General features: G+C 39.5%; 1 protein-coding gene across 1 annotated transcript in view; it reads right to left on the minus strand.

Moving 5' to 3' along the window:
* Positions 1 to 9729: 9729 nt before the first annotated feature.
* Positions 9730 to 17833, minus strand: part of LOC146556363 (dual specificity calcium/calmodulin-dependent 3',5'-cyclic nucleotide phosphodiesterase 1A-like) — a 50125-nt gene continuing 42021 nt past the window's right edge. Inside the window, exons 11-16 of the mRNA XM_085248823.1 lie at positions 17137 to 17257; positions 16256 to 16337; positions 15533 to 15653; positions 14330 to 14514; positions 12959 to 13123; positions 9730 to 12879 (exon numbers count right to left, since the gene is read on the minus strand). Of these exons, the coding sequence (XP_085104949.1) occupies positions 12827 to 12879; positions 12959 to 13123; positions 14330 to 14514; positions 15533 to 15653; positions 16256 to 16337; positions 17137 to 17257 (727 nt within the window). The 3' untranslated portion in view covers positions 9730 to 12826. The remainder of the gene's footprint in view (positions 12880 to 12958; positions 13124 to 14329; positions 14515 to 15532; positions 15654 to 16255; positions 16338 to 17136; positions 17258 to 17833) is intronic.

Raw genomic sequence — 17833 nt, forward strand, 5'->3', positions numbered from 1 at the left:
AACCAGCAGGTGGTTACAATGGGCCAGTGACTAGTCTGCAGGTGGTTTTATGGGCTTTGAAAATGATTTTCTCAGTGACCACGATTAACCTGCAGCAACCAATCGTAACAGGTTGGGGAGCACTCATTTTCCACTCATGTGGTTTCCACAGATCAGTCCGTAGGTCTGCATGACTGGGGCTTTATTCACTTGATCCTACAATGTCACCACGATTGTCACTCATCCAAAATGGCAGACAAATTAACGTCACATGATTAGCGGTAACATGTGTGCAAAAGCTCAGTATAAACAGACTGAAACTAATTAAATAACAACCACATCAGGCTACTAACTTTGCAGAAAAGGCTTCTTGTTCTGATTAACGTTAGGGTGGCAGGCAGACAATTAGCCTAGCTTTGATATGTCATCACTGCTGCCAGTGTCATAATACTTACTGATGGCTTACCAGTGTTGGGGAGTAACGGAATACATGTACCGCCGTTACGTATTTAAAATACAAAATATGAGTAACTGTATTCCGTTACAGTTACCGTTTAAAAAGGTGGTATTCAGAATACAGTTACTTTGTTGAGATAAATGGATTACACGGCGGTATTTTCCTGTTTCATATTGTCGCGGGTCAGGACTGTTTGGGTTTTGTTTGACAGCTACGTTCTGTTGTTCCAGGTGGCAGCGTTACGGTTGCCATGGTTACAGGGTGACGCTCTTTCTCTGCGTGTTTCCTGGGTGAGAGAGCGGCTTTTTGTTGTTGTTGTGCTAAGCTAATAGGCAGAATGCTACTCTAAAGAATGTAGCCTCATGGGCAGTGTAGTCCGTGCTGCAGGGAGAATGGACTGCCATACACGTTATGTGTCTGTGACCGTGAGGAGGGAGAAAAAGGCGAGTGGAAAGGTACGAGTTGTCATCGAGCAAAAACGGGAGCTGGAAGCATGTAAATATAATAATAACCACTGCAGCCAAGAAGAGTGCCTGACGAGCCCAGTTGTAAGTAAGCTATTAAGACTCGACTGTAGGCTGTGTTCGTGTTTTCCTCCGAAACAATAAGTTCCGTTGGAGCAGCCTTTCAACGCCTCTCTCTGTCTCTCGCTAGCAAAGTTGACCCAGACAACAAAGTAAAGCTATTTTTGGCTACGAGCCCGACACGGAATCCGACGTATTAGTCAGAGGTCCCTTTACTACGGGTTCGGAGCCCTTCATAAATCACAGCAATAGTGCATTCACGTAGTTGTAAAAAGCATGATAATATATTAAGTAATCCAAAGTATTCAGAATACGTTACTCTCATTGAGTAACGTAACGGAATACGTTACAGAATACATTTTGGGGCATGTATTCTGTAATGGAATACATTTTAAAAGTAACCTTCCCAACACTGTGGCTTACTTTCCTACAAATCTTCTGTTGAGCTTCTGATTTGACATCAACTATGATCCAGTCTGATTAATACCCCGGCACCCACACTCTATATTACTGGTAAACAGCATCTTTCCCAGCCACAGACAGTAAAGATGTAGCAATCTGTTGCTCATGTCCCATTATGAACCCTTGCAATAAGAATTTTTACACACACTATCTTGGTATTTTGAAACAGAGTATGATGAGCATAGACAGTATAAAAGATGAATATAACTTACAGGTCTGAAATGTGAAGACAAGGCAGCATTCTCTTTAGTAGCCACCAGGGGGTGATGGCTGTAGTTGCAATAAGACATCTATGAAATAGAAATCTATGGGGAAACAACTGTCAGCCCTGAATTCAGCAAACACTTTCTTTAGAGTTTCAAATAGTTTCATTAGTTTTTGGGCTAGATCACTCATTTTGGGTCAAGTCGAATTAAAAAAAATTAAATTTTAATGATTTTAAGTGTCAGAAAAGGGAATACTCATTCGTGGTTATTAGATACTGGATCCACCAGTTGGTTATTTCTGTATTGGCATTGTTGTCTTTCTTGTTTGTTTGAAACACCAGTATAGCTGATGTCAAAAGAAAAGAGTGTCATGCCAGAAGATAATAAAACAGGCTGGAGGACAAGGAATATAAATCAGCCCAGTGCCCATTCTATGTAACCTAGTTGTGCTTACTGTGCAGGACATAAATAAATGTATCAATACAAGAATATGTACGGGAGTCTTTCTTGTAGTACAGCTCATTCTGGCTGAGGTCCCTAAATCTTCATTAGGTAGATTTTCCACTAAGAGGTGATGAAAAATACACAATTTCTTTTTGAGCAAAAGTACATTAATTTTCTATGAATTCCAGTTCAACGCTTTCCTATTCCCATTTTACCCTGATGAGCGTAATTTCTGTGCAGGTGCACCACTTTGTTTGTGAGCAATGAGGATTAAGTATGGGTGATGAAACAGTGAATAACATTCTCTTTCAGCAACAAACCAGAAGACTCTATTCAAAATCCAATTATTATGAACCTCAGTGTGGCAGGCCCTTTTCCTCCCTCTCAGTTTGATGGCATTAGTCACACCATTAGCCCATATAAAGAACAGAAATGGTGAGCGTCAACAGTGAGACAGGCCCTTCATTCACATAACCAGCAGGAGTCATTCTCTGATAGCTCCTGATGATCTTTTTAAACTACTTTCTTCTTGCATAGTTGTTTTCACAATGGCCATCCAGCATTAGCACAGTCATAACACCGGATGTGAGAATGTGTTGCATATGTATACGTGTCTTCATTTGGAGGCTGTAAAAACTGTTATGTGGAAGGAACCGGAGCCAGTTTTTACCCCGAGTTTCATTCTCAAGGCCAGCTCACTTAAATAATTGAAGCAACAGTTAAGATCTTACTATCCCAGTTTGCCATGTCTCAGCATCACACACTGTGTAGGACGTCTAAGAAGGTCCATTTAATGGAAACAGACAGAGTCAACATCTTTCATCTGTTAATATGATTTTTTTTTAATGTGCACATTCAATAGAACTAACTTGACCATATATCCATGAGTTTGATTTGATTTGTTCAGTACTTATCCCTTTGAGTCTACATGTAAACATAAGAAGATTCTGAATATCTGGATTTCATGCAGAATTTATTTATCACTTACATGCAGAAGATCCCTGGTTCAGAGACACAAAGCCAGCCTTGGGGGGGTCATAAGCTAGAGTGTTCCCAGTACTGACCCCAAGCTCAGAGAAACGTGAGGGTAACATCAGGAAATGCATCCAGCATAAAATCTGTGCCACATCAACTGCCTGCATCCATCTACCGTGAAAACCTGTGGGGAAATAAGAGCACAGCCAAAAGTACTTGTGTAAATACCCTACCACTCCGCCCAGCAACTGTAATCTCTTCATGGCCAGTTTCATTGCTTTTTCGATCAAAGAAATTTTAATATTTGCTGTTCAAATGGAATCAAACCTAAAAATGAGAAGAGTGACTAATATGCCGGTTTGGACACACTGGTTAATCTACTTCTGGGGAAAAGAAAACAGAAATGGCAAATCATACTCACTGTGATACAGATCAATATAACACGTTAAACTCCAAATAGGAAAAAGCAACAGAGCGTTATAGGTTAGCAGTGTGTTACCCTGCGAGAAACAAATTTCACAGAAATCCATCAGGTCATTGTTAAAATATTTTCTGGATCAATATGATGTTTAACTCAAAAATTCATGAAGGAACAATGAATCCAGCATTGCTGAAATATTTATAAGTTTTATTGTATGGAGTGAGGAGTGATAGTTCTCTTTTAGACGAAGGATGTTTGCGCAGTGGAGCTGAATGTTTTTGAGGTTTTTTCTTAGCTGTTTCTCAGACCGTTCAGAGGTACCTCAGTCGATATTCCAGCTCAATGAATGTGAGTTTGAGGGCATTAGTCTTTAATTGTACACTATAAACTGGACTCACTGTGGACTTTTTTGTTTTCTCCCCTTTTGATGGTAAAGTCCCTTTGGGTTTAATCAAGTTTTCTACCAGGCTTTCTACCAAGTTCCTACCACTCAGATGTCATTTGTCCGTCCTCAGCTGTCAAGTTTTAACTACATCAAGAGGTTTCATTTGGACAAGTGACCTCCAAGGTTAGCAGACGAAAGCTAAACATGAATAAGAGCCTGTGTGAAATACCCAAGTTGACATTATCCACGTCCCACTGAAGGACAGCCATTTGTAGGCATGTGTTCCCCCAACGTCACTTGAGTCATGTAAAGGACATAAAGTGACAGAACGATAATCCTGCAAACAAAGAACTGAGAGATATCTTAAATCCTTTAAATGTTTTCAGTTTTCAGTCTTGCAAAACACTCTAATGACCTATGACACATTTTATAACTCAAAGGTGGCCTTTAATATACTGGCCTGTTATTAAATGCATAAAACAAAATACACAGCAAATAAGCGCTAGAAAATATATGTTTCCTAACAGACCGAGAGGCAGTACACCCTGGCTGCCAATCTGCCGCAGGGCTAACACATAGAGACAGAAAGCCATTTGCATTCACATTCACACTTATGGGCAATTTAGAGTTACCAATTAACCTGTCCCCACTGACTGCATGTCTTTGAATTTTGATCATTATTTACACAAAAAATAATAATTGGAGATCGCAAATGAGGAAAAAGTTGCCTGTGGATGAAAGTCTTTGTCACCACTTTCCTCCTTATGTCTGGGTGATATCCCACTGTGTATGATTGCCCAATAAATGCTGGAGGTCTCTCATTTATGTCTGACACATCAGATGGCCCTTGTACTCTAGCTGTGTCTGTTTTGAATTGGCTTTAACGTTAAACCATTTCTTTTTAACTTGAGCCACAGTCTGCGTCTCAGAGGATACAATGGTAACTGTCTCTGTTATTGTAGCCCAAGCTTCATTTTTCTTTACCATCGTCACACCTGCAGAAACACTTTTGAAAAGTATGGAAAACTTTTTTTTGCTTCCACCTCAGAGACGATTGTTTCGATTTCTTCAGTAGTAAAGGTGTTTAAAACTTTGCTTTCTTTTACTCGCCACATTTTTGTAACTTCACCACTTTTTCTCACCTGGAGGTAAACTTGTTTCCTTATACAGAGAAATGGATGTATGGAGGTGGTGATATTCGAACTGCAGGCAGCAAGCATGAGCCTGCTGATTTAAAATGAGTCTGAGTTGCCAACGTATGCACTGCGGTAAGAACAAAATTGCCTGGTGCATACGTCATAAATCTGACAGTAATTTTTCATGAAAACTCATTTTTTGCACAGACTAAAAATGTTTCCACACACATATTGGTAAACGAGGGATGGCTGTAGCTCGGGAGGCAGAGCAGGTGATCAAAAGGTTGATGGCTCAATCCCCATCTGCTCCAGTCTGCATGGCAAATATCGCTGAGCAAGATACTAACCCCAAGTTGTTCTTTAATGCATCATTGGAGTATAAATGCTTGTGAATGGTAAATGGAAAACACTTACATAGAAAAAGCTCAGAAAAAGTGCTTGTATGAATTAGTGTGAATGGGTGAGACAATGAAGTGTTTTAAGTGCTAAGATTAGCTAAGAACCGCTCCATTTACCATTTACCATGTCCTTTGGACAAATGAGACCAAAATGGAGATATTTGGACATAATCCATAACACTACATGTGGAGAAAACCAAACCAACATCAGCACCTCATACCAGCTGTCAGGCACAGTAGTTTAATTTGGGTTCTTTTTATTTTGCAGCCTCGTGGCCTGGGAACCTCACAGTTACTGTGTCAACAACAAACTCCTCTTTATTTCAATGCAATATTTAGCTGTTTAACAGCTGAAGTTTGGCCTAAGCTGGCTCACGTAGCAGAACAAAGATCCCAAGCACAGCAACAAGTTGAAAAAGAGAAGAGCCAAGGTGCTGCAATGGCCCAAAGTACAGACCTCAGAGGCTTGCTCTTCTTTCTGAAATTGATCACCATGTCATGAGTTCTTCAAGACTACTCAAAAAGTAATAACCAAATAGTGTTCTGTACTTCTCCTCCAGCCCATCACTAATACATCCAAGCATGCAGATGATTACATCATCCACTTAAAAGATGAGGTTGGTATTTTCACCTGTGGTCCTGCCATGGCATCACATGTGATGTGATGAAGGTACTGGTTTTCACTCCCATGTGTTTATGCTCCACTACAACATTCATTAACTTTTGTCTCCTCTCTCTTAAAGTTTGAGTTTTGTTGTTTCTCCCCATGTTCTCATTTTTTCTCTTCTCTTTCCCCAAACCTCCCCAACTAGTCATTATAGATGGCTGCCCTGGGCAACAGTGGGGAAAAAGGAAGTTTTTCCCCACTGTTGCCCAGTTATTGTTGGGGTTTTTCCTCTAATATGGTTGTTCACTTCACTAAATAAAGCACCTTGAGGCACCTTGAGGTAACTGTTATATGAACTGGTGCTAAGTGAAGCGATGTGAAACAGAGTCAGGTTGTCAGGAACACACACACCTGGCTAGCACAGGTCCTGAGAAGCTCGAGGTCAGTCCTTGCATTTCCTCAGCTTCACCTTTGCTACACACTGAATTAAAACTCATCCAAAATCAGTGGAGCTAAATTTCCCATCAGTTTTCAATTGGTTTAGTTTGCTACATGTTTCTAATAGAAGTTTCTGATTTTGAAATGATTCTTGATCAAGCCAAACCAACATACTGAGTTTGCTGAGGAGAGAGAAGTGAAATAGGATAAATACAAAACGACTAAATGTAGGGTGATATTGAGAACACGTGCTAGAACACAGAAACAGTGATATTTTTTCAGCTTCTTCTTCTTTTGCATCTTCTGCTTTTTTCCTCTTCTCATTCCTGCCATGGCAGTGATGGAACTGATTACTCTTTCAGCAGAGGAACTGCTGCTTTATGTCATTAGGTGAGGTGAAGTGAACTGGACCCAATGATCTGGATATAGGGAAATAGACAGTGGTAAAAGTGACTGCAATTTAAACCTGTGTCCTATTAAATAGCACACTTACTTTGGTTAATGAGGTTCACTGAAATTTCAGCTACTACCTGTGCTGTTTCGGACAGTTGTACAAAATTAGTAGTTAAAAAACAACATACGAAAAAACATACGCACTATTGCTTCAACACATATACACAACACATAACACAGATGTACATTACTATCTACAGAGATTAGATAGCAAGTATATTTTATTATGCGTCTTTTTTCATCACTCTTATTTTTGACTTTGTCACAAACTACATCCCTACATGTTGGATGCTGCAGTAACCTAATTTCCACTCTGGGATCAGTAAAACCAGTCAACGCATCAGTGCAAGTCTGCCAAAACATACAGTAGATTTAGGAATTTCAAAAAGCGATCTGAGACCCTGATAGACCCTATGCCACTTGCTTAAATTAAGTTGGCAAAAGTATGGTCTGACACAGGCCCCTCTGCTGGCAACCGCTGCCATCAGAATTGTACTCCCAATTAGAATGAACTTGGCCAGACTTCAAAGGCTGTTGTAAACCATTAAATTGACCCTTTGAACTCAGAAAGTGAAACTTACTTATTCACAGAAGCTTTTTGGGGAAATTCTGCTGATTCAGGTCGACATTTATTACACCACCAAATAACTAACAGACTCTAACGGTGCAGTTATTATAAATAGGCTAACTATCAGCTTTGATCATGCCAGAGTCTCAATGTGAATCATCTTTGACTATGACAGTCGTGTGTTCTTACACCTATCTGCTGTAAATTCTGTGAACCTGCAAAAAAAAAAAGAAAGAAAAGTTGCAAGCAGTCTTATCAGGTCAGGGGTGGGGAACTCCAGGCCTCAAGGGCCGGTGTAGATCTCACCCTGAGTCAACACACCTGAATCAAATGATTAGTTCATTACTAGGCCTCTGGAGAACTTCAAGACATGTTGAGCTGTGTTGGATCCAGGACACACCTAAAACCTGCAGGACACCAGCCTGTGTGGCCTGGAGTTCCCCCACCCCTGTATTAGGTGATATGAAAAGCAGAATGGCATTACTAAATCTATTTTAGCTCTGAAAAATGTCAGTCTCTTCTGCGAAATGTTTACCATGTTGTCTCTATCTGTCTCCTGTTGGATGCCATATTGCTGTCTACAATCCAACTAACAAGAGCTGCAAGTGTTCAAAAGAAATTCTAACATTTTGTGGTGCTGAGAGTGCAATTTGCAGATTGTTAGCTTACATTTTAAGGCATCCGTTAGTCATACATTACCTTGAAACACAATGTATTGTTACGGTTTAGTCGTGCCACTTTTTGTGCAAGAATAGCATGTTCTGTAGCTTCTTGTGGTGCTGTTAGTCAGAGAGCTGATTGGATGTGATTGAAGACACCTTAAGTGTCTCTACACAACACTAATCAATGAATAAAGAGCGGTAAGTGTTAGTGTGACTGCTTGTTAATGACAGTGGTTCTCTGCTACCCTCTGGTGGCCGGTATTTGTTGTGCAACAATAGAATGAGATCCCCACAACATCACAAATTTGGTTTAGTCACAGTGCTCTCTGCTGGCAGCACAAATTTAGTGCATCAAATTGAAAGATTGCATTGCGACATTTTCGGCAATATTTACCTGAGTAAGGTCATGAGTGCTGCTTTCTAATAAATGCTGTCAAATTGAAGTTCTTAAAAGGTTTCTGGACTGATCCAAAACTTTGTGTTCAAGGCAAAGGTGCACACTTTTTACAAAAGAAGATTAGGTAATAAATGCATTTCATTATAGTGTACATCTGTTTTAATTTTTATGTATGGAGTCTTAGTACAGGGGCACTGTTGTTGTCCCGGGAGCTATGCTGCCCTAGATGAGAGCAAATCCCAGTAGCTCTATGAAGAATACACTATGGTACATGATTAACCTATACCCTGAAAAGGGTTACCGCAGCCACTCCCCTGAAGAGGCCCCTCACCTCATAGGAGAACACTTGTTGGCCAGGTCTTACCCTATTGGGCCAAGCCAGGTACAACCATCCTGTGGTCCCACACCCACAGAAGATGCTGTAGGGGTTGGGTGCAACGTGACTCAGACAGCAACCAGTGGTCTGATGGTCCAGTCCTCATTTACTGAAATTAGGTCCTGGATCGTGGAATGTCACCTCTCTGGCATCTCGATACAGGGGGACGGCCTGTTTAAGGGCATGGCAAAGAAGTCCACACTTTGGCTAGGCCACTCCAAAAACCCTCATTTTACTTTATTTTTTGACCCATTTTTTAACCAGTGGACTCACTGCTGTGTTTCACATTATTGTCCTGCAATAACATCCAACTGTACCTGAAATTCAGGACACAAATTGGTGGCTGGATGGTCTCCATAAGGTTTTTCTTTTAGCTAGTTGTCCAGGTCCTGGAGCAGCAAACCAACCACAGACCATCACACTACCACATCATGTTAGACTCTTGTATGATGGTGAAATTGTAGTTTTACACCAGATGATTTTTTTTTTTACTTTTTAACTTTCTATTTACTCGGGTTATCTTTGTCTAATGTTAAAATTTGGTTTTAACATTTAAGTTTGACAAAAGACTAAGAAATGAGACTGGTGAAAAATTTCACAGCACATTAGAAAATAAGGGAAAGTATAATAGGTTGATTTAGTGGATCTTTAGTTTAAAATCTTTTTTTACTTTAGTATTATGTTTTGTTTTTGTCTTTGAAGTCACTTAATATGCATGCACTGGACAGAAATGGCATTCCTGTAGAATGTCCATATAGTGAAAGCAGATACCAGAAGTTCAGATACAGGTCTGTTGACCACCAAATGTAAACAACAAGACTGAATAAAATCAAAGACAGAGCCAGATTTGTGAATGTTTAATACAATAATACAGAAAACAGCTGTACAGTATACAGTGCACACTCTTACACTTTCTCTCACACAAACTCACACTCAAAATCTCATCCACACACAGAGTCAAAGAGCACACAATAACTATAGCACACATTGCATTAACAAACACAGTGCTCACAGAATCTAAAGAGCTTTGACTTTCGGCCATTTTGGCTCCGGCCTTTGACTCATTGTCCATTGCTATAGAAACTGGTGTTTCTCTTGTCACCATGTTGATTCTATGGCACTTTTCTTTATTCACAGCCAGGTGGAGCAACAGGGGCCCAGCACAGGAACAACAAGAGCTGCCTGAACTCTGGGCTCCTGTCGATTTAAAGGTAAATCTTATTTATTTACTCATGATCACACTTCCTTGGACTCAGTGTTCATTATCATTTTCCATCATCTCCACAATCTCTACAACGATGGAGAGTACAGTGTAATGCTATCCTATGGGTATATTGGCCCAGAATACGATAAGATGGCCCATGTTTTGTTTTTAAAAAAAAAGGTCACGTGTAAACATGTAAAGAAATTCACACCGATTCACTGCTGCTGCTCTGCTCTCTGTGCGTTCAAACTGCCACTGTGTTATGTTTGGATTTTTACTGCTATTAGCCATGGAAAAGGTAAAGCCAGCTGAATGGCAGTCATAGCTTTTTAGCTCCCGTATGTAACATTTTTCAAGTGAAACAGACTCTTCGGTCAGGGCTCAGATACAGGTTTGGGATCAACCGTTTATTACAATCAGTTGTAACACAGAACTGACTCTGATTTGATCCTACAGATGAGCTCTGATGTCTTTTTTGGAGATTGCAACGTACTTGGTTAGGCTTAGCAGCCAGAAAATCCCTCATTAAATCTTTGTTAATCTTTAGTTACCAAGCCTCTTGCCTTGGAGCTAATCCTTTCTATTAGCTTTCTTATGTACAGCTCCCCCCTTCACCTTCTACCTAACCAGTAAACATTTAAAAAGATACTAATTAAATAAGCAAATTCAATATCAGCCTCATGTCAAAAGTGGAAAAGAAATAATAAATTACATGCCGTTTCCATGTAGTGTATTAATAGCATATTGTTTAATGTTAAACTAGAATTTGTTGAAATGTATACTGTCAAATGTGAAAGCAAGAACATGTGATATTTTAGATTATTCGAGTGTTGAGCAGCAGCTCATGACAGCTGTCAAACCATATTCTGTGATCTGTGAGATCTGTGAACTGCAGCAGAGCAGCAACTAGGTCACCTGCAGGTAATGTTCACTACATTGTGCACGCAAACATTAGTTATGCATATAATACAAAGTTTAATTTAATTTGTATTACTTTGAGGAGGCATGTTAGACAGCAGCAGAAAAAGTCAGGGCGGGGTTAATGAATATTATATCATAATATTCATCACGTTGTAATTGAGATTTGATAAGAAAATGAATTGAGTGATTCGGTTTCAATAAAATGCTCTTGAATCAAATACATCACTGATGGTGTAAACAAGCTGTGAATAACATCCACACTCTGTCCTTCTACACAAGGGCTATATGGTTTTTTGCTTAGCTACATTTAACACTAAGCTAATTAAGCTTGTGGTACGATTTCTATAACCAAACTGAGCTTGACAAAACATAAATAACTGACATTTGAGATTACATTTTTATACTGTGCATTTAAAAAGCATCGTGACTGACAACACTTCCTGTCTCTGTCGCATGTTAGTATTTAGGACAAATATTACAGTGTAACCAGGACTGCAAATATTCACTATATCCAGGTCTGTAGATGCCTCCTTTTATGTTACGTTAAAAGACTGCATACAGGAGACCTCCATTTGGTATATATTGCTAACTTGTTAGCACTGTAAATTGACCAATGCAAGTAGGTCCATGGATTTTTCCTTTGCAAATAAACTGAAAAATTTCATAACTTGTACATCACTTTCTACAATGTAACATTTGTAATGTCTTCTGTACAAAGTGCTGGGATGTTTTACACACCTGGTAGTCTACAGCTTCTCTAATAGCCATCAGCTATGCTATCAGAATGCTAATATGCTGTCAGTGATAGTGGTAATATACATAAGTTTTGTTTGTGTAATGCTTAAGGTTTATGGCATTTATGGTTTATCTTAGTTTCGCTCTCTAACATTTGCTAATTAGCACTAAGCACAACTTGCAGAGGGGTACTGGGCATCAACCACCTGGCACACATTTTGGAAAGTTTCTCGGCCGATGCTAGTGCAAGACCAAAAGTTAGAGGTTCCAGTTTGCTGAATAACTGCTAACATTTTTGCCCCAAAAGCGTTCGTAATGGCCAGGTATGGTTTAGCCCCAAAAAATAGCCTAAGTCGTGCATGCCAGAAGAAATAATTCTGTATGGTATTAATAATCTCAGCATAGTCAATTATGCCAATATGCAATTGGCCCCATTTAGCTTGCTACTTAGGCGGTACGATAAACAACTGCTGCAACATCATCCAACATGTTTTTGTTTGACATCATGGGTAGAAGTGTGAGATAAAAAGGAGTAGGAACAAAGAACAGAGCAGCAATCACTTTTCACGCTCATAAGTTTAAAACATCACACCTGTTGTTGTGATCAGCTGCATTAACAAAACCTCGACAACTGCTTCTTAACAGCTCAGTTAATTATTATTCCTAACAGACATTCAGTCTCCCAACTCCCTGAATAGGGTTTTTAAGCCGCTCCACACTCTTTGGTTTTGACCTGCCTGCCTCTGTTTTTATTTAAATGATGACATCTATTTCACAGACAGCATTCCTCTGAATCTCTAATAAAATCACAACACATTTTCACCACTGTTAATGGGCCATGAAGCTGCTAAGAAGCTGTTATCTAATGAATCTTTTCACTCTGAATGTGATATTTTCATGGTCAGTTGTAAAAAAAAATCCCCAAAAAAACAAAGGTCTAGTGGCCCTTTTCAGTCACTGAAGGACCACTTAGTCAGCTGCTGTGTTTAAACAGAGAGTGTGAACTCTGCACGGCAACGCCCTGTTGCCAGGGTCGTCTGCCACAGTCAAATACAGTGGTACGTTTGGCAGAGGGCAGTCAGGCGTTTTCAGGCACTTCATCTTCCTCTTTCTCCTCCTCTGGGGCCTCCCCTGTAAAGGTTACCACAGCTAAAGGTGAGTTTGAGGGTTAAATGTCAGGAAGTTGTTATGTTTGTTGTCAAGTTCATACCATTCAACATTTGGTCTGGTGACTTGTCATGAGATTCACCAGGAGGTGAGCAGTCAGAGTTCTGTGGCTGATCGGCAGCGGGTCCATCAGGAGTACGATGGCTGGTTGAGGCATGTGATTGGAGGTCCACACTTTCTTTTTCTTCTTGCGCCTTGCTGGCTAGCTCTGTTCACAATAGGCAAACACAGGAAAATACACAAATTTTCAACTGAAAAAAAAATTGTTCCATCAAATCTGGGGATCTTCTTCAAGCCTGGGCCCTTGATGGTTTGAGACTCTTAGCTGTTTCTAGGACTAGTGTTGGAGAAGTTTACACTCAGTTCAGTGTTTTTTGCATCTGATATTTGGTGGATATTTACATTAATGGCAAAGCTTGTGTGTAGATACATCACCACAACAACCTGACTGGCAAATGTTTCCAATATCAGAATCTATCTCAGAAGATGAGACACTTTCCCACTATATTACATTCCCAGTATATTAGATATGATATGTGGTGCTAAGCCAAAAATCACACCTAACTCAAATGTTGACTACCCAAAGGTAAACAGGTGGCACTTGCACAAAACTTTAGAAAAAGGTGGACAAATCTCAGTTCAACAATTTAACCTCTCACTGTATTGTGATCATGTCAACAAGGAAAAAATGACTTCGCAGTGGAAAAATATCGATTTTGTTGGGATATTTATCGGCAGCACCGTTATTAAATTTTTTTGTCTTACAAATTACAGCAGTCCACAGCTGAGTGTGTGAAACAAGCACAACAAGGCTAAAAGCACAAAGATGGTAGCTTATATTAAAATAAGGGTACAATTTTCTCAAGAGCATGTTTTATAAAAATGCAGACAAACATTTTCTCCAAAGAGTGTGAGATTATTATATTATCTGCCACGTTAGACCCCTAATTAAAGATTGTGAAATCATTATGTAGTTTTAGTTTGCATTATTCTCCTGACTTAGAAGAAGGTGATAACTATTACAGTTATTAAACTGATTTGTATTACATTAGACTGCTGATTTATTGTGAATGAATGATATTGTTTTATGATGCATTATACTGCTGAGGTATAAGAATTGTATGGAATAAAAGATTGTTGATTGAGCATTTATACACCGAGTATTGTCTTTCCTTCAGCCCAAAGATCAAAAGAATTGGGAGAATTGAACAATTGACATTTGTTACACTGAAAAAATCTCGTTTTTTGAGAAATCACTTATAGATTGTTGGAAGCTTTGTCTTATAATGTCCAAAAGCGCAAAACAAAATAATAACACTCCAAATAAAACAATTTTTTTCTAAATTTGGTTGTAGAAACTTTACCTCGAATGATTCTGAGTTTCTTGAATATTTGTTTGTGACTGTATGTGTACCGTGCACAGATAGTTCTTTCCATCTGTCCTTGTTGCTGGTAATGACACCAGAGAGGTGCAGCTTCAGTGCCAGCAGATCAATGGCTGTCAGGGAAAAGTCCATCTGTCCATCATCACTGTTCCCATGGCGAACACTACTGTGTCTCTGCACTGACTCCACGGTAACTGAACCGCTTCCTGTTAGACTGAAACAGAGAGAGAGGTGTAAAGCGATGAGAGGGACTGCCTTTTCCACCTTGGATGTATTAATGTATTAAGGAAAATTCCATATTGCATTGATTGAATAAAACCTGGTGAATGAGCAATACTTTTTTTCTACATGGCCAAAAACTTTATATTTCTATGAGAAAAACAATGTTACTTGATTTTGTGCAGTGATGACCTGCCCTCACACACCGATCAACATATGCTGTAGTCGAGGCATTTCCTGTGGACATTTAGCTGATTTAAGGTTGGGACTGTTACTGGTTCTTGTACCAACAAGTTATATTTTACCCTCTTTGCCCACTATGTGGTCTTGAAGAACACCAATTACTATTTGTGTCATGTATCTGTACATCGTGCTATGTACAGGTGTGCATCCATGTCCTGCATGCAACTCTCTCCATAGTTTCCTGTCAGTTCTCTGTACTAATAAAGATTGTATAATAAAGACAAAACAAAAAAAACCCCAAATAAATCTTTTTTTTTTTTTTTAAGAAAAGAATAAGTAGTTGTACAATTGAGTGATTAGACTGGGTTTCACAGTTTCTGGTCTAAGACCAGCCTATTTTCAATGATTTTTCATCCAAAATCATCAAGTATGAATAAAAATGACTTTATGCAGTGTTGTAAAAACAATTACAAGTTTGTACAACCAGCTTCTGCAGCAGTAACTTACAGTAATAATTATCTGTATGACTTTATCAGTTTATCACATTGCTGTTAATGTATTTGAGTCCACTATACTTTATAACATTGCTTTAGTTGACTGAGGTTTGTGGGCATCTGTTTATGCACAGTGCCACCACAGATTTCAATCGGGCTGAGGTCTGGACTTCCAAAGACTTGTTCTGATGTGGATTAAGAGTTTCAGCTGTTATCAAGTCTGTTGCTTTTCTTTTGTTGTGGTTATTCACTGAGGAATCGTTCATGTTAAAAACCTTGTGTCTAATACACATGTTGAATAAGTCACTGAACTTACAGCAGTAATAGCAGCAGTACCTGGATCTCCTGTTTCCAGTCTCTCTGGCCTTCCTGTCCTCCTCTATTAGAGGACCAATCACTTTCTCTGTCGTGTCAATCAGTACACTGAAGGTTGGCTCCACAATGAAGTCTATGAAACCTGAATCCCAAGAGAAATGTTAGGATAATAGAAGAAGAGAGAGCAAAATATATAACAAGCGCATCTGTTACGTGTCTGCAGGCTGCATGTTGTCTTTCCCTCTCCTTTTGTTTGCCAGTCCCTTAGGTACGCAGACTGCAGGCTGATGTCTTTTTGTTAGAAACACTAGGTAAGTAGGTTGATGCCACCCATGTAATTTTGAGCTTGTTTTGAGTTGAGGTTTAGGGTCTTTCCCCCCTGTTTTTGTTTTTCTAGGATAATAGCTCAGCTAAGTTTTGGTTTTGCCTTTTTGGTGGTTTTTTTGGCACAACCTAACTGTCCCTTTCTCCCCCACATTTGTTGTTTGAATTTGGGTTACTTATTTTGTGAGAGCGCTGCCATTAAACTTTTTTTATAACACCTGTACCAGGTTTCCAGAGTCGTCGTGTCATCCTCTCCTGCCCTCGAGGAGACGTAACAGCATCATTACTAATAATAACTTAATACTGGTTCTTTTTCTTATAATAAATCACTACCAGATAGTAAACATGAGAATAAAGTTTCAACAGCTGTTTGCAAATCCAGCACAAGTTTATGAAGTCCTTTCTCATTGTGACTCTTACCTATCTGAGACTGGGCAATCATCGTAGCTTTACGGTCACAGAGAGGAGAAAAGGGGAGCCCAAGTTCAACCTCTTTATCTCCCTGGAAACAATGTAGAAAGTGGGACAATATAACACTGTGTCTTCAAGTACTCAAGTTAACTTTATGGGATTTGCATTCAGTTTCTGCTTGAGCCTTAAACAATAAAACACAATGGAGACATCCTCCTCATGGAAATAAGCTAAAATATCTTCATCATTACAACATGGGCAATAGAGTCTTTCAGTGTTTCAGAGTGCTTCAGTGATAACACAAAAATGTATTCTTACCGATACAAGTTGACTGGAATTCGTTGGGTGGACTCAAAAAAGTTAAGTGTTGTATAACAAAACAAACAGCTCTGCAGCACCCAGGTCATCACCTGTAACTGTTACAGAGCTCATACAGTTTCTAGTAATAATGTCAATTATGTCGGCTATGACAACTGAAAAAGATTTTATTAATTCTAAATGGCTAATTAGGCTAACGTTGCCTTTATTTGTTAATGCAGCAACAATTAGCTAATTTTTCTTTACTGGTTGATTTATTTTTAACATGGCACCAAATTAATTTTGCAGTAGGCATTACAAAGAGAAGGGTATCAGAATTCTGTGTTATTATATGGAGAAATCCTGTTTTAAAGAACCTTCTAAATTGTTGCTAAGCCATGATGGGAAATGGCAGTCAAGGGTTTACTAAAACACTTTTACAAAGTATACAACCAGTGACAGTGCCTGTGTTACACTGATTTTTAGTGTTTTATTGATTTACAGAGGATGATTCCTTGGCTTGATTTGATAGTTGATTTTAAAGTCCACGAGCATCCTCACAAATGAGAACCCTCACTGACAGATGTTTGTACCTGTCTAAAAAATTCCTCCATCAGACTGTGGGTCCAGCGGTAGTGCAGTGGCCATGCTTTGGCTGGATGGCTGATGTCTGCAGCATGAAGCATCAGAGACAAAACCTTCACTTTGTCTATACTGGAAAGGAAAAGGAAACAAAATCATTTCATTAATATCCATCAATCAAAAAGAAGCTATATTACCTTGACTAAAAACTGAGCATCTACATTTTTGGACCTGTAGAAGATCAGCAAAAATGTCTTTTGAGAATGACTTGTGAAGGAAAGAAACTGCTCTGCTACAGCTTCCCATATGTTATGTGAACAGTGCTGTGCCTTTTTGTATTTTGATCATATTGTGCAGACTGTACAGTTCTGCCCGCTGCTGCAGCAACAAAAGCAGAACCAGCGTGTTGACAGGCTGATGACAGCGTCTTCCCCCAAAATCCATCCAAGCGTGAGCTGAGAATCACGACAGCTGCCAGCACCCCCTCCATACACACTCAGACACGCTTACACACAGAGACACACAGATACACATGGACACACCTCCGCAGGTCCAGCAGGACTGACAAACATAGAGGAGATACTGGACTCTGGTACTATTCCTGTGATAGCTCCTACAGGAACGCACAGGGCAATCTGGTCCAGCAGCCTGCAGGAGCTTATGTTGGGCCTTTTCACCACACTCCCACAGATGATCTGGTCGTCTCTG

The sequence above is a fragment of the Mchenga conophoros genome, linkage group LG16, assembly GCF_057382185.1.
Source record: "Mchenga conophoros isolate Kocher_MC1m ecotype Shallow Benthic linkage group LG16, M_conophoros_male_GT1.1, whole genome shotgun sequence".
Lineage (NCBI taxonomy): Eukaryota > Metazoa > Chordata > Actinopteri > Cichliformes > Cichlidae > Mchenga > Mchenga conophoros.